The sequence below is a fragment of the Kogia breviceps genome, chromosome 5, assembly GCF_026419965.1.
Source record: "Kogia breviceps isolate mKogBre1 chromosome 5, mKogBre1 haplotype 1, whole genome shotgun sequence".
NCBI classification, from domain to species: Eukaryota; Metazoa; Chordata; class Mammalia; order Artiodactyla; family Physeteridae; genus Kogia; species Kogia breviceps.
Window position 1 is genome coordinate 35,270,093 of NC_081314.1, and position 26,690 is coordinate 35,296,782.

Below are 26,690 nucleotides of genomic sequence, written 5' to 3' on the forward strand. Positions count from 1 at the left end.
TAACTCTTTCGCCTTTGACAAAACGTGTGGCCCTTCCAACACCACTCTGGTCCTACATGCTAGGTTTTTTTTCTCTGTAAATGCAGTGGTTCACAATCTAAGCTTTTGTTCATAATCACACTAGCTACAATGAATTATATGGCCCCAACATAAATGCAAGAGGGACTTGAACATGAGGGGAAGATAACATTATCACCTTCCTCACTGTCAATCCTATACCTTTACTGATACTTCCAAGCACAATCACAGATACATATACACTATATAATATGCATACAGAGAACAATATTAATATAGTAATAATATGGAGAGAACTTGATAGAGGAAAAATTATCAAATAATATACTTACTGAAATATAGCCGAATCACAACCTTACATTGCAGAGGGAACATGCCTTGTGCTCAGGACCAAGGCTCTGGAGAAGATCTGCTGGATTCCAATCCTGGTTCTATCATTACCAGCTGTGTGACTCTGGGTAAGTACTTAACCTCTCTGATCCTGAGTGTCATCATTCACAAAATGGGAATAAGATCAGAACCTTTCTGTGTGAATTAAATAAGCCAATCTATGTAAAATATTAGAGTATTTGACTCATAGTTAGTGCTATAGATGTCTACGCTAATCGTTATTACAATTAAATGTGCCAGGAAAATGCAATTTCATTATTTGCTAAGACCAAGTCAGTCTTCCTTAAAAGCTTCCTCCATGCTAAGTTAAAAAGGGGAGGGAAAATGTAATTTTAACATCGAATTTACATATTCACGTCATCACAATCTCTCCAGGCTGATTAGTCTCTTTAGGATTTTTTAAAACTATTGCAGAGTTAAAATTTTGTGTCTTTTTCTCTTCTTGTGCTTGATCGACCTCTTCCTCTTCCCTTCTGTTAAATTCAGGAAGATTACAGTTGTTCATCAAGTTAGTTCTAATCTTCCTAGCAGTCAAGGCAAAAAGGGAAACACAACTCATTATGAAAAAAGAAGGAAGCATGCCAGTGCCGCAGGGAGCTAACATTGATTTAGCTTTTCTCCTGCCTGTATGTGTCTCTATACATAGAATGGAATCTTCTACCCTATTAGCACCAAGGCAAAACTCCCAATCTTGCTCTTGTGCGTAGGACTTTCTCTAGAAGAATTCAGATGTATCCCTTCCATTACCCTGATTCTCAGCCTTCTGTCCATCCAATGTCACAGCCCTTCAGAAACAGGATAATACGGAGACTGCCATTGGGCCCACTGGGCAGTTTGCTACTTCAGTCCTGGCTGTTATCTTAGGCCAGGGTTTTTAGAGCATGAATAAATCCAGTCAGCTTCAGCTCTCTGGAAGGAAAGTTGTGCCATTTATTTGTTTAATCACTCCATAGCAGTCCAAAAGCATTACCTGGAGGTAGAACCTGGAATTAGATTTCTAGTCCCAAAGGACGATTGCTGCTAGAGTCGGCCTAAAGCCCTAGCATGGAACAGCCACATTTGTAGTTAGAGTCTATTAATAAACTGATGAAAGCTCACTGGTTAAAAGCCAAAGAATGCTATTTAAGGCTCTCTTTCCCTTTTAATGGACTGAAACCCATTAAGACACTGCTAAATAATATGGCAATTTTCTTCTTGCTGCTGATAGAGGGACAGTAACACACATACACACACACACACACACGCACACACATACACACACACACACAGTAGGTTAATTTCAATAGGCTCTACACCTAAAAGCAGCTGGAATGGAGCAGAACCTAGAATCCAGAGGGCCCAAGGAGTCCCAGAGAAAGGCTAGAGATGAAACTTGAGACATTCCCCTCAGACAGAACTTCCATGATAGCATTATCAACTTTTCCTGGGGCTATTAAACCAATAGAGCAAAAAATAGGCACATCTGGTCCACAAACAGAGACAGCCGGGGACAGGGGAGGGAGGCTCCAAATGGCACAACAGATGTCTCGGGGCTCGCATACCAAGGTGCAGGCTTGGAAGGGCCCTTTTGGGGGTTCTAATGCTGAGAACAGCTGATTGAGCGCAAAAATGAGAGAAGTTAGGGGCTGGAGTTGGAAAGCCTTGCCTCATTCTTGAACTTCCCAGATGGGCTGTTTCATCTATTTTTGGAATCGTGATGTCAAAGCAACCAGCTGATGCAGTCATTTTGGTGAGATTTTTGCTTTGGGGACAAGTGCCAGGATTCCGCTTCACTATCTAAACCTGGTTCTCTCTTCCCACCTAGGAGCAGCCGCCTGTCTGCCCCACTCTACGCTACGGGCTGTCCTGGGTTGCAATGGCTTCCAGACGGTCACAAGGTTATGGAAGTCCTAGTCCACTCGGACTGTGGCCTCCAAGTCAAGGGCATCTCTTGCTTCTGGTCATGGAGGTCTCTTCCTGATGGCCTTCCCTGTTGGTCTAGATTGGATGCACAACCTTCCTCTGAAAACAGGAGGCTATGCATTCATCTTTTATATACATTCCTAAAATTCTTTCACTTCAACACACGGCTCTGGTGTTTTGAGTCTTATACTAACTTGGGTTTAGGTCCTGCTTGCCTTCATCACCATGATCAACGTGTTCTTCCTATTACGGTCCCAATTTCTCCCTTGATCTCCAAATCCTATCCTGCCTTTTCTAGGGCTGCTGTTCAAATACCACAGAGCAGAACAGACTACAATAAAATACCACTGTGGCAGTTTCATTTAACAAAGATGGCCAGAGCAAGAACTCCCATCTCACATGATTGGCTGACATCGTGACTCTGCCACTCTGCCATCGCTGGGTACCATCTTGGCCATCTCTGGTGCCCATCTCAACCAATACAGTAAGTTCAGTGAAAGGATATTAGGAAAGTAGAGGCTAGGTCGTAAAAGGAATTAGAGCTTCAGCTTAGCTATCTTCTCAGAACCCAGATGCCATGTTGTGAGGAGGCCAGGACATGTGGGAAGGCCACCAGTAGATGCTCTGGCAGACAGCTCCCACTGAGGTTCCCACCGAAAGGCAGCATCACTAACAGCCTGACCTGTGAGTCTGCGGATGACTGCGTCACAAGCTGCCGTTTGACTGTAACTACATGGGAGACAGCCCTCCTCAGCCCTCCACCCAAGCAAAAACTGCCTACTTAACCTCAGAATCATGAGAGATCTCATAACATGATACTAATAATACTACTAGTAAGATGCTCATCGTCATGACAGATACTGATGATAAATGACAATTTTTTTTTTCTCTCCACCAAGTTTTGAGAGGTTTGTTTTGCATGCACAGATAATTGGAAAAAAATATCAAACAGCTGAATATTTGGAGGCCACTAGACCGGGGATATGCAAGTATGGCCCGTGGGCCAAATCCAGCCTGCCGTGTGTTTTAGTAAATAAGTTTTATTGGAACACAGCTCATGCATTTACATATTGCCAATGGCTGCTTTCATGTGACAGGGTCAGAGCTGAGTAGCTGCGACAGAGACTGCATGACCCACAAAGGCTGAAATACCTAATATCTGGACCCTGTACAGAAAAGGTTTGTTGAACTCTGATAGACAAATGGCTGACTTTTCCATTTTTTTTTTTTTTTTAACTTTTGACAGTGAGTATTCACCATTTTGCAACCTAATATACTTGTATCCTATCCAGCTATGTAAATTTGCACTCTGCAGGCAAAGCTACACATATACACTCAAGCATTTGGGAAAAGCTTTCATTAAATTAAAACACACCACAGAGATTCTAAACAGCTATACATGTGATTTTCATGATGCTAATGTTGGATTGAGTATGAATGAGGTACCCAAAAGTAAATTTGCACATTGACCAAACCAGGGAGTAGGGCACATTATAGTAGATGTTTTATTTTTCTTTCTGGAATAAAAAGACAACTGATAAAACTGGCAACTCCTGGCTGTGCAGAGATTTACACTGGGTGGAATTTTGATGAAGCTAAAAAACAAAGACTTTCTGACATTTTAAAGTAAAGGCAAATAATGTTAATAGCACCTAAATTAAATTAATCTGATGACAAAGTACCCGCAAATTGAATGGGCCTTCTTGATGGATTCTAGATGTGTTCTACGTGAAAAAAGTACTTTGTTAAACAAGTCCCACTTGGTTTCTTTCCTTCATTCCTTTTTGCATTATAAAAAATTAAATTTCTGCAAGATACAACTCAAAAAAAACTATCTTGCCTTCCCCCGTTAATTGCAATGTTGATGGAAGATGTCACCTTTACCCTTTTGAAAAAAGGGAATAATAGAGGACAGAAATACGCAATGAATTTTTTTTTTTTTTTTTTTTTGGTGCTAGGTGGGCCTCTCACTGTTGTGGCCTCTCCCATTGCGGAGCACAGGCTCCGGACGAGCAGGCTCAGCGGCCATGGCTCACGGGCCCAGCCGCTCCACGGCATGTGGGATCTTCCCAGACCGGGGCACGAACCCGTGTCCCCTGCATCGGCAGGCGGATTCTCAACCACTGCGCCACCAGGGAAGCCCTATACGCAATGAATTTGACAGCCATGCCAAGTAAAGTATTCTATGGCTATTCCAACCACAGCTATTAGATTTGTGTTTTTTTAACACAAAGGCATATAATCAGGTTAGAATCCTGGATTACTCTGAAGTAAGAAATTGATTTTCACCTACTGTTTCAAAACCCTTTTTAAGATCCATTCATCTTTCAGGGTGACGATTAGCCACCCCCTCTTCCTAGGGCACAAAAGTTAACACATACTGGTACCTCAGAATAACTAAGAGACAAATCCAACATCACTAATGTGTTTTTCCAAATATTTGGCAAGTGAGAGATTTATGAAATATTTCTACTAATGGGGAGATAAATATGATTTCTGTCTCATTTCTAATACAGTCTTCTGCAAAGAGAATCCCTTAAAATGGGGATGTCAGTAATTTACAAATTAATATGATGACCTATTGAAATTTTAAAAGCTATATAAATAACAACTACACTGTTTCTCCTGTTTGGGAAATCACCAACTTTATAGAGCAAACTATTTATGCCCCTGAACTTTAGACTACATTACCTTCTTTTTAAATACCACTATATACTGATCTAAAATGTCTTAGTAACACAGGAAGAAACTTGCATTTATGGGCCCTGAATCAATCCTTTCTAAGTGACTGGATTTTCAATTACCAAATTACTGCACTAAATATCACCTTAGTTGCCTGAAAGAACTAAAGCACTTTCCAAACGGGAAACTCCTAGAAGATAATACATGTCCTGCCAGACTCTAATCCCTTCCACTGTAGGCAGTCTTGTGGTACCTTTATTTGATAATTTTGTATATTCATTTAGAAAAATCAACATTTGACTTCCAAAAAACCCCAGTGGGGTAGTGCTAAAAGGACTAGGAGAGGACCAAGGGGTTTGCTGCCTACGAGGAGATCGCAAGGCTGCAGGGATCAGAATTCGGTTCAAATCCTAACTCTGCCTCTTAAAAACGTGTTGACATCAGTGAAGTTATAGTTCACTCAGAATCTGGTTTCTTTAACTGCAAATTAAGAGTTAGATTCTTTTTTTTTTTTTTTTTTTTTTTTTTGTGGTACGCGGGCCTCTCACTGTTGTGGCCTCTCCCATTGCGGAGCGCAGGCTCCGGATGCGCAGGCTCAGCGGCCATGGCTCACGGGCCCAGCCGCTCCGCGGCACGTGGGATCTTCCCGGACCAGGGTACGAACCCGTGTCCCCTGCATCGGCAGGCGGATTCTCAACCACTGCGCCACCAGGGAAGCCCAAGAGTCAGATTCTTGAGCTTCCCCGGTGGCGCAGTGGTTGAGAGTCCGCCTGCCAATGCAAGGGACGTCGGTTCGTGCCCCGGTCCGAGAAAATCCCACATGCCGCGGTGCGGCTGGGCCCGTGAGCCATGGCCGCTGATCCTGAGTGTCCAGAGCCTGTGCTCCGCAACGGGAGAGGCCTCAGCGGTGAGATGCCCGCATATCAAAAAAAAAAAAAAAAAAAAAAAAGAGTTACATTCTCCTATAACCTTCACTAGCCTCTAACATCGAATTTCTAAATCTTTTTGTTTTAGCCTTTTCTTCTTGCTCCTTCACTAAAGTGAACCACGAGAGGACAGGAAGAAATACTGAATATGCCCTAAATGTTTAAGTGAAACACTTCATCTAAGAAGTTGTTTTAGGGATTGCCACCCTTGACATTATGTTTAGCACATGTGGTTAGTAGTATTTGTGAACCCTCTACCTCCCTCCTATCAAAGGATCATTCCAATTGCTCTGGACTTTCATGGCAGCATATCTGCTGTTTTCCCCTGACAAATCATTTCCTACTATGGATTACATTTTAGGTTTATTTCTTGTTTTCCAACCAGACTGGAGTCACCCTGGGAGTAGAACACCTATTCTGTACCTTACTTTGCAGGCCTGCAGTATCTTAAAATATTGCAAAATTATTTGAATAGCAATGAATGGGTGTGAATGAATCGGTGGATAAAAGAACAAATAAATACCCTAGAGTTCAAGAGTCAGATGCTCAAATCTCTGACCAGTTCAGAGAAGGATGGGAAAGGTTTTCTTTTCCACAAGCTTTTCTACTTCCTGAGCAGCATGAAAGAAATGCACTATTCTTTTCTGGTTTTACTTAATTCTACCAGGGAGCTGGCAAGGAAACAGAAAGCCAGGCAAAAAATAAGGTAAGGTCCAAATGGGTAAGTATCCTGACTGCTACACACTCTGCATCTTGACCTTCACCTTGGAGTTTGGCCAGGCACCAGCTGTGAGTCTGAGGGTAATTGATTTGAGCAATCATGTAAGTATAAAATGCTGTCAAGGCTGCCTGCAAACTGAGTCATATAGCAAAAGCAAAGCAAAGGCTGTGTACTGGCCGCATGGCGCAGACTCTACCCACTGAGTTAAATATGCTCTCTGCCCTCAAATTTAACCCAATACCAATGACACAACTTGGTTAGTACATAGTCAATCTAACTCAATAGAGCTTTTAAAAATGTTCTTCACTCTCATTAGAAACTGAAGTAGCAGGGTAATTTAATGATGAATCTGAATGTAATTAAGGTAATTAAAATAGCAACTTAATTTTATGCTGTCTCTGGGAAATGTTCAACCCAAGGGTTGCACATTCAAATTCTGAGTGACACTGCTTAATGTCTTTGATGTGTATTATAAAGTAGTTAAATGTAACAGAGTTCAATTAGTAAAATATATTGACTCTAGGCGTTGCAATTCGTACTATATATTTTGGGAGTGTGTTAGTTTTCACTGTTAAAAGAATTCTTAGGATGATATTCCTGGAAATAAAATTAATACATCACTTTATTGACAGTTTTAATGTAAAACTGCTAGTGGCTGGGATAAAGACGTATGGGATAAAGGTGTATGCTCCATCAAGGAGGTGAAAATTTGATGGGGTTGACAAGCAGGAAGATACATAATTTCAATAGGTGCCAGGACAGAACTTACACAGAAGCCTGGAAATGGGAACCAGCCAGGCAAAGAACGTGATTCTATCTGTACCTGTTTGTGTGCGCCCATACACCTATCACTGGCACACAACGTGTGCATCCTCTGTGCCTCGGTAGGTGATACATGGGATGAGGTGAGGTATAAGGGAGGATTTTTCGAAGCAAAAGAACATATGCACCTTGCCCTGGATTCTCAAGTAATTTTGTTGCACTGGAGTTCAACAGAGATGTGAAGGACTGCCAGAAATGGTAGGCAAAGGTCAGACCACAAAAAAGTTCTGATGCCATATTTAAGAGTCTGGACTTCATTGAACATAAATGCAAGTATAATTTTTAATTTAAATATCTGTTTCAGTTTGTGTTTTACTAAGAATTCAGTAGAAGCTTTATGGCTCCTGACTGTAAGAAATGTGCTGCTAACATGTTTTGTTTCACATTCATTTCATGCCTATTACTATTAGATATTGAACCCTTCACTTTTCCACTTTGGAGACAAAGTTCTCTCATGGTCCACGTGTTTTTTACAGGTGCTCACTTGATGTTCTGTCATATTTGAGCATTGTTAAACTTTTTCGTTATAGTAAGAGTCTAACATTAAGAATTATTATTTTGCAGTTGAAATATTTGATCATTGTATAAGCTTATGTCCACTTGATTCCTAAGAAGAACATAAAAATAGGGGGAAAAAAACCCCTCCATTAATTAAAAAACACACACAAATGCACACATAGATACAGATGTTTCCAGAAGTGTAACAGCTGTAGACAAAGCCACTGGGAGCTTTAATTTAGTTTTTAAAATTCATCCAGATGTCTGTTATTTCACAGATACTGGTTAGGTGCTTAGCTTATCATTTATTTTATTCAATTTGGTATTTCTTAAAGAAAGACAGTCACATACACGAAGTGTGTACAGATACACACACACACACACACACACACACACACACACACACACACAAGTCAGGGACCCTGTTGCTTTGAACCATAACATAAATTATGTCTAGCTTGTCAGTTTAGTTTTAATTCCCCTTCTATCATGCACACCATACCCCAGCCCTTGACCATGGATAGATGACAGGTTCTTTAGGAAATGTAGGTCCTCACTGCTTCACTCATTCATTACGTTTAGGAAGACAACATGTTCCTGTCCAGATGAAGAATTTTTTGTGAAATTCTTCTGCAATTCAAGGATTGGGTTTGTGTAATGTATCTGGGTCAAAGCTTTTATCAGCACAATACCATTCATCTTGATTTCTTCAGGCACAAAAAGAACGGGATAGAATATTGTTTGTGATTTCCACATCACCCCTAATGTATGATCTGTCATCACTGATTCATACACAAGGATCCTGGAACCACAATATTCAAATAAGCATCCAGAGTTTGTGTGTGTGTGTGTGTTTCCTTTCTGAATTTCCCTTCTCTTTTTTAATCTCTCTAGAGAACTGCTACCAGCACACTCTGCTGGTACTTATCACACATCTTGAGCAGGGAACACTTGGTAAAGACTCTTTCTTTGACCAGTCACAAGCATGTCACGAGCCAGCGCTAAGAAAAACCACTTAAGGCATCAGTGGTCTCGCAGCAGTGCTTCAACTCCTGTGCCAAGATGCTGGCAATGGGGTCCTTAATTGTATTAGTGACTGTTCCAGAGGGTCCTTGTTTGGGAGAATGGGTGAGAAAAGAAAGACGCCCGGAGCCAGCACAATTTCCACTCCGCCAAGAGGGGCATTTTTACGTCACTACACCAGATCTGTAAGTGCTGATAGAAATGTGTCCCTTTTCAAATGACTTCGTATTGCCTCTGAAAGGTCAAAAGAGCTATGGCTTCATAAGCCACAAAAGCATGTGTTCCTCTTCTTAAAGAAAATGGGCAATGCTGATTATGAAGACCTGGTGTAGTGGGGTATTTCAGGAACAGGTATTAAAGACAGAATCTTGCGTATCAATAAATATGTATGTAAAATATTTATATAATAAAATACCATCTGATATATTCCATACTTTATCATACATACAAATGTATAACACAATTTCAAAGATGCATGGCTTTCTGATGTCAAACCCAGCCTGTATTCTGTTATAATTTTTAACACTTGGGACCTTTGTCTGAAGCCTTTGTCAAGAAAAGCAAACTTTTCCCAACTTCCTTATGAAAACAGAAACAAAGCTAATTCACTCTTGTCCTCTGCTGAAAACTACGTGTCTGTTTTCTAAATGGCATTGACTGGCTTTTCCTTACAAACTACTCATCTACCACTTTTATTTCCAGGTCACCATTCTCATGATTTAGCTTCTACTTAACTGGAAAGGAAAAAAAAGTGTGTGCCTAGTGCTGCCTGGCACTGGGCCTGATGTAAACAGCTGGCTTGAGAGGATAAGGCTCAGGAAAGGAAAGACCCCAGACTCTGTGACCTTATAAAACTGACTGACATTCACAAAGAGGCTTTGTTTCCTAATGTATTTATTTGTAGTCATTGGATATCACTTTCCACTGGATACCTTCTTTATCATTAGAAAAGTCTCCATCACTCTAAATATAAATAATGTGAATTCCAATAAACACTTAGAATCAATTATTAATTCAGAGTAAATAAATGTTCCTTTGCATTCATAGGCCTGTTCAAAAATAGATTCAAAAGTATTTCACTCTTGGCACCTTTGGGTCAGGTAAGTACAACATCCCTGGATGATAATTTTCAATTGCCCAAAAGAAAAAGAGAGGGGAAAATTGATACAAAGAAGACTGAATCATAAGAGAGAAAAGTGCAAATTTAACTTGTAACATAGTAGCTTTATCTAATGACTATATTTGTAATTCGCTGAGACTTGAGAGAATTATGTAATAGAACCAGGGAGAAATGTTCTCATATCTTACCAAGGAGATGACTATCGTAAATCTAAAACTCAATAGGCTAATAAACTCCTGATTGACAGTCACTGAAGGAACATTAGAAATGTCAAGTCTTCTTTACCTGTGTAACCAGGGAATCTCAAAAGAAGCAAACAAACAACAAACAAACTTTAGGAGTTAGACTTGATGACCTTTAAGAAAACCTGCAACTCTGAAATTTGATGAGCAGTATCTCAGAATTCTTTGGTTTAATGAGAACCATTGTTCTTTCACGCAATCATGTATTCACAAACAAAAAAGTCTAGAGGTTTGCTTTTAATTTAAGAACAAGAGTGCAAAACTGATTGCTTCAGGTTTTAAAACTACTTATTATCTTTTACACAAAAAGTACTCTTTAAAGAAAAAAAGATAAATAAAAGGATTATGCAAGTATGTATTCTAAATGAGCATATAATCTGGCCATAGGAAAAGATAAAGACATAAAAATTATATTGGAACAAGAATAAGATAGGGCAGTTAGGAAGATACGGATTCTTATGGGACTTCATAGGCAGAACGAGGAAGAGAAAAGTGACACACTTTAAGGGAGAAATTTAGAAGAACAGTATAAGAAACAAAGGTGCAGGGGGATCGTGTCTCTAGTGGAGAATATTGCAGGTGAACAACAGAAGAAAAGTTTGGAAAGGCAGGTTGTGATCAAACCATGGGGGGCCATGAGGTCCACCATAAAGGCACAATGAAGGTTTCTGAGTGGGTTAGTGCTGTGCCTTATATACTGTCTACTATAAATGGGCAGTAGAATGAAGGATATGGTTGTCAAGGGGCCAGAATGGAGGCAGTTGGACTTGCGTGGAGGCTAGGGCAATGGTAGGAGTAAAACCGAGACCCATGAGGCCAGGATATGGGTAGAAAACGTGTGAAAGAGTGAAGGACGTCTTCTGGGAATGTGAGGGGAGTGGGTTCCAACCACTGAACGGATGTGTGGACTGAGATAGGAAGAAGAGGCTAAGACAGATAGAAGGTTTCAGGTCTATGAGCTCCAGGACCAAAAATAAAACTCGGGAAGACAGGATGGAGAGAAAGTTGGGGAGGAGGGTCAAAGTTAGGCTTCTTTTTTTGAACGTGCAAAATAGAGGTGTTAACAAACCATCCAAGCGAGTGACCAATAAGCCTTAGAAATCAGGTCAGGGATTTCCCTAGAGGCTCAGTATCCTCCTGCCAATGCAGGGGACATGGGTTCAAGCCCTGGTGCGGGAAGATCCCACATGCTGTGGAGCAACTAAGCCCATGCACCACAACTACTAACCCGTGCGCCACAACTACTGAGCCTGCTCACCTAGAGCCCGTGCTCTGCAATAAGAGAAGCCACCGCAATGAGAAGCCCGTGCACCACAACAAAGAGTAGCCCCCGCTTGCCTCAACTAGAGAAAGCCCACATGCAGCAACAAAGACCCAATGCAGCTGGGTTTTATAAATAAATAAATAAATAAATAAAATGTATTAAAAAAAAGAAATCAGGTCAGATTTTAGGAGAAGAACAAGGCTGGAGATGTGGAATGCTGAGACTCCAACACAGGGATGGCGGAAGCCATGGTGGGATGTGGTGCTTTATTGCTCACTAATATCTGTCCCCTTCCCTGAAGATTATTCTTCCCTGCCCTTTACAATCAGGCTTGATCATGTGACTCGCCAAGGAAAGGGAGAGGAAAGTTAAGTCACTTGCATTAAAAAGCTTTAAAAGCCTATTGATTCACACCCTTCTTTTTTCTTCTTCCATAGAACTGGTAATGCCAGCTAGTGACTGCTTCATTAGCCTGGCCCTAGAATTAAATTAACAAAGGAAAAAAAACAAAATGAAACAAAACCCATAGCTGCTCTGTAGGGTGTGAGAGAAATAATTAGTGGCTGTAAAAGCCACCAGGAGTTGGCAGTTGTTTATTACTGCAGATTCACCTAGCCTAACCTAATGGATAGGTCATAGGAATGAATAAAATTGTCGTGAAAGGGAAAGTAAAGAAAGACCAGAGGATGACTTCGCACAAGACTTAATCCAACAATTGCAAATGTGTCATTTCACAGGAAAATAAAAGTCAATTGAGCTATATTTGCCAAGTTACTTTAAGCATAATTTCTTAAGTTTTGTCATTACTTTTTCTGTATAGAAAACTTGCATTAAGAAAAAAACGAGGGGAGGGATAAATTAGGAGTTTGGGATTAACAGATACTACTATATACTACTGTATATAAAATAGATAAATGACAGGACCTACTGTGTAGCACGGGGAACTATATTCAGTATCTTGTAATAACCTATAATGGAAAAGAATCCAAAAATAATATATATGTATGTATATATGTATATGTGTGTATATATATAAATCAAATCACTTTGCTGTGCACCTAAAACTAACACAATATTGTAAAGCAACTATACTTCAATTTAAAAAAAACCTTGCTAAGTCAGACAAAGTTATTCTGGTCACCTTTGGAAATGTTTGCTCCATGAAATATCCTTTGAATGAATAGCAATCACCCTCCCGTACCAACAATTTTGAGTGTTTGAAATATTTTTAAAAATATTACTTTTGCCTGTAAACTTTTCTTTGTGTAAATTCACCAAACACTCCTCATTAGATTGTAAGAACTAAAATTATGTATTAACGTTAGGGAGTGTCTTCTTGCCTAGCAGTAGGGGAACGAGGCTAACTGGGAGCAGCTGGTGGTTGATCACTGAATTGCTCACCACTCCAGCCTGCAGACTGATAGAAGGAGGGGAAAAGAATCCCAAGATCTCGAAGTTAGTGACTGAGACCTTAGCCCTCGTGTAAGCCCAAATATGTAGACATATTTATTAGCCTAAGGCACCATTTTAAGCCCATAATACATGATTTAGGAATTTAGAAGGAATGGTTTGTCTACATTCTCTTTTTGTAAGTAGATTTGGAATGAGAATTTGTTTTTTATGAGTATTCTATTTCTTGTGTTTTAAAGAATCCCAGGAAAACCTCCAAAGCTATTTTTAAATTCAAGTCTATACCACTTCTTGCTTTCTTTTTTTTTTTTTTTTACTATTGTTGCCCAACCTTCTCTTAAGATTCTTGTCTATCACATCACTGTATACTCAAGCATTTTTAAAGGCAATTGGCCTACATATAAAGTTTTGTTATGAACAATTTGGTAAAATTAGTGAGAGTGATTTAATGTCTCTATACCTTTTGTGCATGGATAAGTCCACAAACCACAAAACAACTTTTTACATTAAGTAGAAAGGTTACAATTTTTTATTATTAAAAAATATGTGGTCTTTGATTTCAGAGTCTTCTCTCTTTCCCCTTCTGCCTCCGAGTATTTAACTGTTGTAAGAAACTAGCTCAGAGACCCATCCTGTTTTCAGAGCTGTGCTCCTTCCCAATCAGTATGAGGACACAGGCAGTAATAAAAAGGACAAGTAATAGCTTTAAGAAAACTCCAATTTGTCAGCATAGGTGCCTTGAATTCATACTGCAATACGAATGGGCTAAGAGTCTATGAAATTCCAGGAGCTTTCTTGGGCTACTTCTCATAGGTAATTTTGTAGAAATCCCAGATAAGGATAGAGTTTGGCTTAAAACATCTAGTGAATGTGCTGGAATCGTTAGTCTTTCAACCTGTATGACCTGTTTCTTTGTGGGTGGAGGTCTGCTTGGATCAGAAAGCCAATCCCTTCTAGATGCCCATCACTCCCTTACTTTGGCTTTAAGATATTTGTACTAACTTTGCAGATTTTATTATCCCTTTGTCCTTCTGGAATTTTCTCTAGCTCCAGCTAGAAAGGGCACTTCACCATTTCAACACCATTCCAACCACTAGGTGAATCTGGCATCCCCACTAGTATTCTGTCTATCTTATGTAGGCTCTGTCCCACAACCCAGTCCAAACTAGTTTCCATTCATCCTCCAAGAGGACAGAGCCTTTCCAATCTAGTCTCTCAGGTGAGGGATGGAGGTATGTATTCATAACTCATTTATGTAATGGAGATGACACACAAGGGAGCATTTCTTAAGCCCAGTCAGCAGCTCTACCCACCATGTACATATATATATATATATATATATATATATATTTGCAGTACGTGGGCCTCTCACTTGGCCTCTACCATTGTGGAGCACACGCTTTGGGCACGCAGGCTCAGTGGCCATGGCTCACGGGCCCAGCCGCTCCGTGGCATGTGGCATCTTCCCAGACCGGGGCATGAACCCACGTCCCCTGCATCGGCAGGCGGACTCTCAACCACTGCGACACCAGGGAAGACCCATATATATATATATTGAAGTGGCATGCATCTCAGTGTAACAGGGATTTTTTGCATTTTAAAGAGAAATCAAGGTAATCCAAACAGCCATTATTGATAAAAATGTCTAGGGATAGAAGAGTCTGGCAATGAGCAAAAACTTTACATCAAACTCATCTCTTTATATCAAACCTTTTACATCAAATTTACATATTTATTCTTCCTACCTACTGTCTTTTTTCCAATGAAATATATGTCTCTATGGCGAGTATTGCTTCAGGGATCCCATCCCAGATGCCAATATCTGGGAGCAGAAATTACACTCACCTGCTTCAAGACTGCTCATTTCCCCTGCAGCCCCCATAATAGGGCGGTGACTTTTCAATTAATGGAGAAAAGAGTAATGTGTTCCCTACAAGGTTTTACATCTAAATTAATAAGACGATATAATTCAGCTCTTGCTCTTGATACCAAAGAAATTAACATGACAAGTTTTTTTTTCTTCCCCCTTTATATGTTGTGACACAAAACTGGATGAATCAGAGAATCAAAGAGATGAAAGAAAATGCAGCCAACAGACATTTTACTCAGCACCTACCCCGCGTCAGACAGGTGTAGGGGTACAAAGATGACGAGAGGTCGCTCAGCCTCAGAGAGTATACACGGTACTCAGGAAGGAGGCACAATGCATGCACCAATAATATTCAGATGAAGTATATAAAATGTGTTGTGGGAACTCACAGAGGACACTGTTGTCCCTTACAGATTCACACAGCAGCAAGCATCTCTCCAGATCCTTTGAGGACTATGTATTATATGTCTCATGGGTATACTGCATATAATAACATTGCTTTAATCTGTTGCATTGGTTCACTGTTGATTTTACATTTTTATCAGCCAGGGACAGAAGATCTCTTCTAGTTAAGACATTACCATCAATGACAATATAAATGCTTCCTGACCACTGCTATTTGTAGGGGCTGGAAAGCAACTGGCACATACCAGCCCTTGTATTCTTAGAAAGTGATTTATTAAATGGATGTGTGTACATCCATGAATCACACAGGATCTGTTTTTATGTAAGTTTCGAGGACCAGTGGTCTTATACTTTTAAATGCCAGCTTATGGAAACCCCACTGGCTTCCCCTGCCGTGAATAAACTGGTTGCTTGAGGAGCTACCCCAAGGGACCATTCAGAGGCTGTTATTTCACTGTGAAGACTGTTAAAAAGAATAATTGGTATCAATAACACTTACCTGTGTATGCAGAGGGAAGTTTACCCAGCCATAACAAGCCCAGATTCACACAGCCACTACTTGAAACAATGCAATGTTTGGAATTTATGAGAATAAACCCTGTCAGTAATAATGCCCTTATGGGGGCCTTCTTAATTCATTTGGCATATTCTGCTGTGCACTCACAGTTAAATCAAATCTGCCATGCAGTTATAGGCTAACGTGCTTGCATACAAGATGCAAACGATACACACTGGAAAGGTTCACTTCTCAAAAAGAGATATGGCTTTAAATGCCCTTTTGACACTTGTGTTCCTCTAAAACAGCCATAGGACTGTTTCCAATGCAAAATCTGCAACATTACCAGTGATTATAGTCATCGCTCAAGGGTACTGGAAAAATGAGGGGAAAGCATCACCGTTACATAGAAAGATGGATCAAGCATGAATCAAGGTGGAAGGAACATCAGCAACAGATACAGTCAGGCAAGGGAAGGAGCCCCCGAACAATAAGGATGAGGACGACAATAACACAACAAAGAGCATCGCTTAACCTGTTTTGTCAGAGCTGGTATTGATGGTATTGGTAGTGATGGAGGTGAAGGTAGTCTTTGCGCTGTCCTTGGCAGTTACAGATTTCTGCTTATTTTTCATGGCTTCCAGTGCTTTGAGCTTCTTGGCATGTTTCGTGCCTTTGTAGTGGGCCGCAGCCTGGCTCTACAAAGGAGAACAAAATGAACCATGCAATCAGGCTCATTTCTAAACTGGCATTCTCTGTATTACTGCAAATACAGACTCCCTTTCAATAATAGGTACCATTCACGCTAATTCTGACTGTGGTCAAACGGTGGGGCTCTATTTAGAATGATGCTACGAAGCAACGGGAATCAAGTTCTAAAACCTCTGGATGGAAGGTTTGCTTCTTCTATTGCTTCTCTTCAGAGAAATGTAGATGAACACTAACATATCAACAACATTTTCTTTGTGGAGTGGGAGAAAAAGATAAGAATTTACAACTGTATTGCCTTTGTTCTGTCACAGAAGATGCTGGGCTCCCAAAGATTAACAAGGGCCCTAGAAAGAGTAGCTCTCACCTTCTTGGCTCAGGAAATGTGTTTCTCCTTCTACAATGTGTCTTATTAATACAGGACCCAACAGGTGTCTACCAGGAAAAATTCACTGATAACAAGGGAAATAGGCACCCTGGAGGCTGAGATGGGAGCGTGAGAGTTCAAAATCAAAGGCACTGCCGAAGTCCACATTTAGTATACGGAAGCTGGGCAATTTTACAATTCTTTCTTTCTCTTTGCTTCCCACAGAGGGTGGTCTGAGAAGTTCAAGGTATTCTTTCAACACGTGTGTCCTTTGTGCCCTGGTCCATTGCCAGGAGGATCCAGTGTGTTTTGAGCACTTCATGGGGCCAATGCAATGCTTTTGCCTTTGCTTTCTGAGATTTCTATAAATAGTAATATATATTTTCCCAAGTTTATATTTTCTTAACCTTATCTTTTGGTATTGGAGAGACACTGGGATAGAAAATCCTCTTAAAGAAATATATATTTATTAATGTTAATTTATTGGTGGTGAAGGGGAAGCCTTTGTGGCTTAGGGTGACGTGGAAGTGGGCAGGGAGATTCTGAGATTAGAAGGTTTTCCAGCTCAAAACCTTTAAAACTATCACCTCACAAGGAAGAAATCTCGGTGGAGGACTAATTCTGTATAGTATCTACGCATCACTTCCCATGACTTATTTAAACTCAATGTTCCATTTTGCCAGAAAAATGCACATTGTCCTCTTCATCACAGCAACTGTGGGAGGTAGGGTGTTGCAGTATAATATCTTTTTATAAGTAGATAAATATATAATCCACACCTTCATTTGCATCATTCTGACAAGTATCCTCAAAGGACTAGGTACCCTTATTGAAAGAACACTGGACAAGGAAATTGTATATTAGAAACAGTTTGAACAGAGAGGACACTCATGCATCAGTTTTCCAACAACACATAACATCAAAAGACATAGTGTGAGTCAAAATATGAAGTTAAGACTTACTACAGTTAATTGAGGAACCAGTGATAGATTGGATTGGTTTGATTCTACATGAAAACTGCTATTTTGATGGACAGAGTGGTGTCCCTTTTTTCTCCTTCCTGATTTATTTCCAATAATTCAAATCCTTTGGGTATATCTTTTGAGGGCATGATGCTATATTCAATTAATTCCACAATATATAGTTGATCATCTTCTCTAGACAGCTGATGATGTACTTTCCCTTAAAGCAAGGCTCATCTCCTACTCCTGGTATAGAAGTGAATGCTTTATATATAATGCATATTAAAATATAAGGTTGAGATGAACAGTGCTGTCCCCACATATACCTTCAAAATATACATTTTGTACATATACTTTCATTCTAAGGTTCCTGGCAAATCTATATTCTCGGTGGTATTTCAAATCAGATATGACTTTGTTTTAATACACCATAGGACCAGGTGAATGTCACTATTTTAGATATTAAGAAAGTTACTCCAAAAGAATCCTGACAGTTAAGAGTGTACTTAAATCCCGCGCCCCCCCAGCTGGAAAAAAAAACAAACCTCTGCACAGATACAGCTAAGCCAATGCTTCCAACAAGTGAAATGGCTCAGGGAGTTGTGGGGAAAAGAGAGTGATCAAATTACCAATAGTTGGTAGGCTCCCAATTGAGACCCCTGATATATTAAAAAGCAAAACAAAAGAAGACAATATGCACACTCACTTGTTAATTGAATAATAGTCTCAAAGCACCCTGATAATAATTTAAAATATCTATTAAAAAAAAAAAAAAAAAAGCAAGTGAGCCTCCCACAAATTTGAAAAGAAAAAGTTGAATGGTATGAAGGTCCAAAATGCTATGGAGAGACTAAGGCATGTAGAATTTCGGGGGAAATGTTGGATATAGTGGAGGCTGATCGGGTTAGCCTCAATGTGATTGTGGTGGTGTAAGGTGTGTGTGTGCTAGGGGTAGAAGTTGATATACAAGTTGGAAACAGAATGTAGACGGATAACCCTTCTAGATACTGTAAGTTGTCATTGATCTTTATGTCTGTATAATTTATTGGACTGCTCTTGGGTTCTATTGGTATTAATTTTTCTATCTATGTAGAAACTCTTTTTTTAGAGTCTCTGAACTCTTTTTTTTTGTATTCTTTTCCACTCTGGCTTATCATAGGATGTTGAATATAATTCTCTGTGCTATACAGTAGGACATTATTGTGTATCCATTCTCTACATAATAGTTTGCATCTGCTAATCTCAAACTCCCAATCCTTCCTTCCCCCACCCCTCTTCCCCCTTGGCAATGACCAGTCTGTTCTCTATGTCTGTGAGTCTGTTTCTGTTATAGGTAAGTTAAGGTGTGTCATATTTTAGATTCCACATATAAATGATATCATATGGTATTTGTCTTTCTCTGTCTGACTTCACTTAGTATGAGAATCTCTAGTTTCATCCATGTTGCTGCAAGCCCCCTTAACTCTTCTTGGTCCACCTTGATACAGGTGTGTTGCATAAAGGCATGTTCCTTGTGTAAATGAAGAAAGCCCAGACAGCTCTCCTTACCCTGTTAGCCAACTTCACTGGACTGGATAGATTTTTCAGCCACATCTAACTTTTCTGTGACTGTAGATAAAGCTGCAGCCTAAGAAGGAATCATGCAGAGAGATTTTTTAAAAAGCAGTAGTTGGACAGAGATGTGTCTTTGGGCCTCATCTGCTTTGCCTTTGGGCAGAGAGGTGCCGGGTGTATGTAGCATGCCATTTTCCCTCCAAGGTTGTCTCCTATTATTTATTAGCCAGTCTCTGAGTCAAGTCATCCTCAGAAACCTGGGAACCATCTAACACAAACAGACTATTATTTTTCACAGGAATGATTTCAAAGTTAAGTAAGCATACTACTTCATCACAGCACATGTCAGAATTCTGTATTTTAAAACTCAGAGAGAATTAGGTGATCAAAGTACACAGAGAACAAGAAAACATTGTTTTCAACAAGTTCCTTTTAGATCATAAATGGAATATTCAGGTATTTTGTAATAAAAATCACCATCGCCGACCTTGAACTAGCACATGACACCATGAAATCTAACAAGTGTCATCCCAGAGGCAAGTGGTGACATTAAAGATATGCACACACATTCCTGCAGAATAGTGATGCCACTTTAAATGTCATCACCAATCCTAGCCATCAGTAGCCAGTCAGACTTTTCAATCTTCAAATTTTGCCTTCAGTATTTCAACAAGTCTTCAGGTTTAAATGCAACTGAAGTTCCAAAGTAGATAAAAATAACCATTAAATGGCTAACACTTGGAAGAGTTTCATCATTTTGAAACACATGCACACATATACACACATCTATTTTGCTTATGTATGAGGCTTTGTTATAAATCACTATTATTCTGTGAAATTCACTGCAAAATTAATGTTCATGTATCCTTTTATTCCATTAGCTCCAATATCTTGTACAATTTTAATCTGCATGTCTTTGGCATAAAGTGTCTCAATATGCTTTTTAAGAACTAGGAAGTTTACTATAAGCATACATATATGGTAATGATAACCAATTCATTTTTCATGAACACGTGATTTCAAAAAGAACAAGGTGGTCTTTGCTAGTTTCTGATGTCATTTCATTTTATCACATTAAATTTTTATTAAAATAAAATGAACATTATCCTATTAAAGTGTAACATCAGAAAAATAAAGAGTGGTTATGAAAGAAGTTACCATCCTCTTTGGGGATACAAGAGATAATACTTGAACAGAGGAATTCTTTATTTTTTAAGAAAATTATCTGATTTCAAAACTTTAACTTAGATTGTTGTTTTGGATATAAAAAAAAATGAAGTGATAAAAAGATATAGTATCCTAAACTCTAAAACACGTACTTTAGATTTTTATTTTGAAAACTATTGAAAAACTACTCCTGGAAAAAAGTTTAAAATTTGTATTTATTTCTGTTCAGTTGTTTTTATGTTGCATACACTCACTCAAATCTAATATTGAGGCCATTTGCATAGGTTCAGCCATGTGGATTAAGACCAGTCTGCATTCTAACTGTTCAGTGGCTTGTTAAATATTTTGAATATCACTTTTGTATATATCAATAGAAATTTTCTAATGATTCTATCTTAATTTGTTTATTATCAACTCTCAGTTTCATTTGATATTCATATAAAGCATTAGTTCTTTTTTTTTAACATCTTTATTGGAGTATAATTGCTTTACAATGGTGTGTTAGTAAAGCATTAGTTCTTAAAGTGTGGTCCCCAGATGAGTAGCAGCAGTGGCAGCTGGGAGCTTGTTAGAAATGCAGGGAATTGTACCCAACATCTTATAATAACCTGTAATGGAATACAATCTGGAAAAAAGAATGAATCACTATGCTGTACACGTGAAACTAACAAAATACTGTAAATCAATTATACTTCAGTTTAAAAAAGCAATAAGAGCGGGGCTTCCCTAGTGGCACAGTGGTTGAGAATCCGCCTGCTGATGCAGGGGACACAGGTTCGTGCCCCGGTCCGGGAAGATCCCACATGCCGTGGAGCGGCTAGGCCCGTGAGCCATGGCCACTGAGCCTGCGCGTCCGGAGCCTGTGCTCCGCAACGGGAGAGGCCATGACAGTGAGAGGCCCACGTACCGCAAAACAAACAAACAAAACAAACAAAAAAAAGCAATAAGAGGATATTCAGTGATCTTGAAAAAAAAAAGGAATGCAAATTCTCAACTTCTTTCCCAGACCCACTGAATCAGAGACTATGGCTATGAAGCTCAGCAATCCATGTTTTACAACCTTTCCAGGTGCTCCTGAAGCATACGAAAGTTTTAGAACCACTCATCCTAAATATTCGTACATTTTCTCCAAAGATGGCCCCTTCTTGTATAAGTGGCCAATGTCTAGGTTTTAAAAGATCAATATCTAGTCATTTGAAGATTGAATTTTTCCATATGTCTGTGAGTAATGTGTATTACTCAAGAAAAATAATCAAAAGTTCCTTTCCTTAAAAACAAGCGGGCTTCCCTGGTGGCGTAGTGGTTGAGAGTCCGCCTACCGATGCAGGGGACATGGGTTCGTGCCCCGGTCTGGGAGGATCCCACGTGCCGCGGAGCGGCTGGGCCCGTGAGCCATGGCCGCTGAGCCTGCGCGTCCGGAGCCTGTGCTCCGCAAAGGGAGAGGCCACAGCAGTGAGAGGCCTGCGTACCGCAAAAAAAAAAAAAAAAAAAAAAAAAGCCGTAAAAAGAAGTAAAAAATAATTCAGATAACATAGGGAATGGAGGAACTTCTATTCAAGAGGGATGAATTCAAAACAGCAGATCAATCTTGGAAATCTTGTAACTCTCAAACCCCATATAAGTGCTTTCCAAGCCCTTGTGATTCTCTCTGTTCGTTCTACCTTTTCTCTCCAAGCTAATTATTGTTGCAGCATGACCTCTGCCCCCATTGTTTGTACCTCTATGTTGAATGCTTTGCTGTGATCCATTTGTGCGGGGCTGGGGTGGGGTGGGGTGCTGGGGGAATGGCTAGTTCTGTAAAAAAAATAAGCAAAAGCAAGGCCCTGTGTCATGTCTCTTAAAACCTCACTATAACAAGCATCTAACTCACTATTATATTTGCATTAACTGATTCAGTGTTAGCCATGGCTAAGTTCTTGCTTTATGTACTTAAGGCTGTTTTAAGTGAAGGAAACTCCTAGCCAGCAGGCAAATAAAAACAACGCTAGTAAGCCAAGAGACTGCCTTCCCTGTTACTCCACTTAACAAAATATTTGAAGAAGAAATTTCAAGATAGAATAGTTTATGGTTATACATTTTCCTTACTGATGTGAAGGCATGTACTTTTCAAATTCTCTTACTCAATGGGGAAAATGACATGAGAAATATATTTTTATTCTTTAATTACATGTCCCATAAAGAATATTTAACAACTTATTTTAATCTGTGATTGTGCAACTAACATTTAGGTAGATGACTACAATATGAATAAAAGTGAAAATTCACTTGCATTGAGTCCCAAAGTGAAAAACATGATTCAATTAAGAGTGTTCTCTCTGAGCTCAAATGATTGATGCCTTACTTTAAATGTGTTCCTGTCTTCTGTATTCTTCAATACAGAAATGAATAGTACCTGCCTCAGAAATAGAAAAATAGAAAAAAAAAAGACAATACCACAAGAGTAGGGTCATTTTTATACACTACCAGTAGTCACTGAAAACACAAATTCTAAATAAACAGAGAAAAAGAAGAGAGGCATGTCACAATTTCTCAAATATATTAGGTAACTAACTTTTATAAGCAACAAAAATACCTTGTCACTAAGTGGTTGTGAAAAAAATCTCGATGGACTCACTTATCCTTTTCAAAGCTTCTCAACTCATCTAGAAACTTCATGATTTTTAAATATTAAGTACTTAATGTTTTCAAGTATCTAATGAGGATGATAAAAATGGCACTTATTTGAATAAGAGAGGCTAATTTGAGAGTTTTTGCCTGGCTCCTGTTGTGAAACCACTGTTCTTGTATGTCTGGGGTACAAACAGTTGCCTCTGTGATCTCTAATGGTTAGGTCCTCATTAGGAGACACTGGCTGACGGTGGGCTTTGGAAGCCGGTGCTCATGATCTGATACCCACCAGGGTTCTTGGCCTTCTCCGATCAATAGAAATTGATAAGAGGACAGACAAGAAATTCAGGCAAGGCTTAACAGGTTCCCTTGCTCACTACCCAAGGGGGTGGAGCTGGTTCCTTACATGGGGGTGAGGGTAGGGGTGTGGCCAGGGCTCAGGCCAGAGGTGTGGCTTAGGTGGTCTGCCCACCCCTTTGGTGGTGCTGAGTGCAGGGGGCATGTGCAGTGCCCTGCTTTTGCTCCTAGCTCGTCAGAAGTGGCAGTTGGGTTTTTGGTCTTTTTGTATCGTGTTGTCCATAATTTGCCCCAACTGTGCATGCACACAGTTATTTTTAGTCCCTTCTAGTTTCTTTGTCTTTTGTTGCTGGAGGAGACGTTTATCCAGGTGCAAGCACTGCAGCAAAGGGGCCCAGGTCCCAGCCTGTCTCAGATCTAATTGAGCCAAAAGGAACATTTGGTTCTGGTGAAGTTTGCTCAGTCTTTTGGGGATCTTTTTGTAAATGAGAGACCGCAAATGAGTTTTAACTCTACTGATATAATCACAATAATTTCTGGTAAGAAACTGAGAGAAATCAGAAAAACCACTGTGTCTAACTACTCAACCAGCATACAATATCCCTTCACCATGTCCACAGCTGAACACTCCCCTCAGTGCATGACTGTCACCTACCCTTGGAAAGTGTGGGGGGAATTAGACATGTTGAATCTAATCATGTCTGAGGGTCAAGCTGTCAAAGGTGTTGGTATCAGATGCAGAGAAAAACTTTATTTCCGGGTGTGACCTGCATACTTCCCCTAAATCGTCCCAACCTCCTCCCCCAAGAAACTACCTACCCATCACCCCCAGTCATGATGTCTGCTCTCTAACAAGAATAACTGCCTGCAGTGTAGATAAATGAAGGAAAGCCCTCCCTTTTATTCTCTTAAGGAAAATACCACAAGAAGAAATCATTTTCAAAGCCTTCTCCTTCTGCCTGGAGCACCTTCACTTGCCTGGCAGATACCTGTTCATCACAGGTCACCAGCTCCATGTGGTCTTGGGTACAGGGAGTGACTCCTATAGCACTGACGTCACTGCCATAACTAGAGTTAAATATCTGTTTCTTCTGATGGAGAGTAAATTCCTCAACAGAGAGATAAAGACCTCATCATTTTGTCCCTGGGACCTAGCAGAGATCTCTAAATAGTTCCTATTAAATGCACATTGAATTAATTTCGCATTTTGATTTTAAAATGGAAATATGCATATGGTGTCTCAATGGATTCTGTATGTGAACAGGGTGCAACTTAATTCTCTGCCATTCTTTGGCACTTTGCCTTATCTGTTGAACACACTTCAGGGCATATTTATAGCACTTAATGCTGGAAAAGCATCTGGCAGAAACACAAACTATTATTTTTTCTCAGAGAGAAGCTTACCATCAACTGTAAATTGTGCTATTTATGGGAGCTCTCTTTGCATAGCATGCAGCAAGGAATAATATGGAGATTGTTTCACTTTTAAAAATTTTGATGAATAACTTTTTTTTTTAATCTGGGAAGTGCCATGAATGCTTCTGATGATGATTTTTCATTTTAAGATTTTTCTAAAAGTCCAAATTCTCTTAAATATACATGGAGAAATTTTCAGTATGTGGAGAATGCTATTTCTCTATTAACACTATTGTTAAAGTTTCCAAATGGAATATTTTCTCTATATTGCTCTAAAACAATATACAGAAATTAACTATGGCATGATTAACCCATTTTCCTCCCTACAAATCCACATAATAATCTATACCCTGCATTTGCTGAAAAAGAGCACCTTCCATTTGGGGAAAAATATTAAATTCCCTACTTCTCCGTAAATCAAGGAAGGCCTCCTCCCTCTAGCTTTATAGCATTTCTCATCTCTAATTCATGAATCTGAGAATTGTTCTGATTGTTCTTTTAATGAATTTGTTTCAAAGATCCCCTCTGAAATATGTAATTGTAAATGAGATTTGTGGAGCCCACAAAATATATGGTATATAGTTGAGCAGACGTTTTCTCAGTGTTAAGTATCATAGCATTTTTCTGAAGCACTTTGGGTGCACTGGGAAGAGATGGGATTGGGACCATAAATAACCTCAAGAACCTCAACTCTGATGGGCATAGCGCACCCATATTCCACGCTTTTCACTGTTCATTCAGTCACAAAGGACTCATTGAACAGTGGCTAAACACTTTTGTAGTTATGGGGACAGTTGTAGTTATGGGGATAGAGTGGAGAATGACGCACACTGATAAATTCAGCCACATTAATACATCTTCTCTATTAAAAATACCATAGGCTGAATTGGGCGATTGGGAGTGACATGTATACACTGATGTGTATAAAATTGATGACTAATAAGAACCTGCAGTATAAAAAAAGAAACAAACAAAAAAAACCAACTAATACTAAACTTTCTTTGGGTTATTTGTATGGAAATATGTTAATATAAATGTTTCAGACAGTATATGAAATTCCTAAAAATCTTGTATGTTCTGTTATAATGTTATAAGTCATAATTCTAGTTATTAACTTTAAAATGTATATCTCAGAAATAACTAAATTTCCTTGCCAATTGCATTATTATGAACTTTCATCAAATCTTTAACCGTGGTCACTTTTAAGTCTTCTGTCATTTACAGACAGTTCTCGGTATACTCTGATGCTTTCGCAAAAATGTTCCTATAAAAGGGTTTCATCTTCAAGGAAGTCATGGAAAAGACTCTGACAAGTACAGGTTTCTGGTAACTGACTATACTGCTGAACTGAATGAGTAAGCATTTTCAGAACTCTAATGGAAAACTGATGAATTCGTAAAAGTGCTAACAAAAGATCAAGATAAAAAAAAATTAATTACATGGGACTGAGTGAACTGATGAGGATGATTATAATTTTTGTGACTTTCTGTTTGAATAAAAAAAAAAATCCCCCCCCACAAAACATACCATAGGCAAACTCAAAAGATGAGAAAAAAATACAAGCCATATTTGAAAGTCCTATTGCAAAGGGGTGAAGCTCTATGTTCCATAAAAAGTATCTAGAAAATTAGGAGGAAAAAAACAACAACCATTAGAAAAACTGGCAAAGCCACAACCCAATTCAATGAAATAAATTATGGCAAAGTACCTAAGGCTTCTTGGGATAGAATATGGGCTCAATAATGAGAATAAATGCTAATTTTTGTCAAAAGAAAGGAAAACTAATGTTCATTTGTATAAATCACTTTGGTGCCTAAGTTACA

At 39.3% G+C, this 26,690-nt stretch overlaps 1 protein-coding gene across 2 annotated transcripts in view; it reads right to left on the reverse strand.

The window, feature by feature from the left end:
• Nucleotides 1-26,690, reverse strand: part of ZNF385D (zinc finger protein 385D) — a 942,431-nt gene that overhangs the window by 76,396 nt on the left and 839,345 nt on the right. For both annotated transcript variants that reach the window (XM_067033854.1, XM_059064167.2), the window contains one exon: nt 16,325-16,487. In XM_067033854.1, coding sequence (XP_066889955.1) covers nt 16,325-16,487 — 163 coding nt within the window. The remainder of the gene's footprint in view (nt 1-16,324; nt 16,488-26,690) is intronic.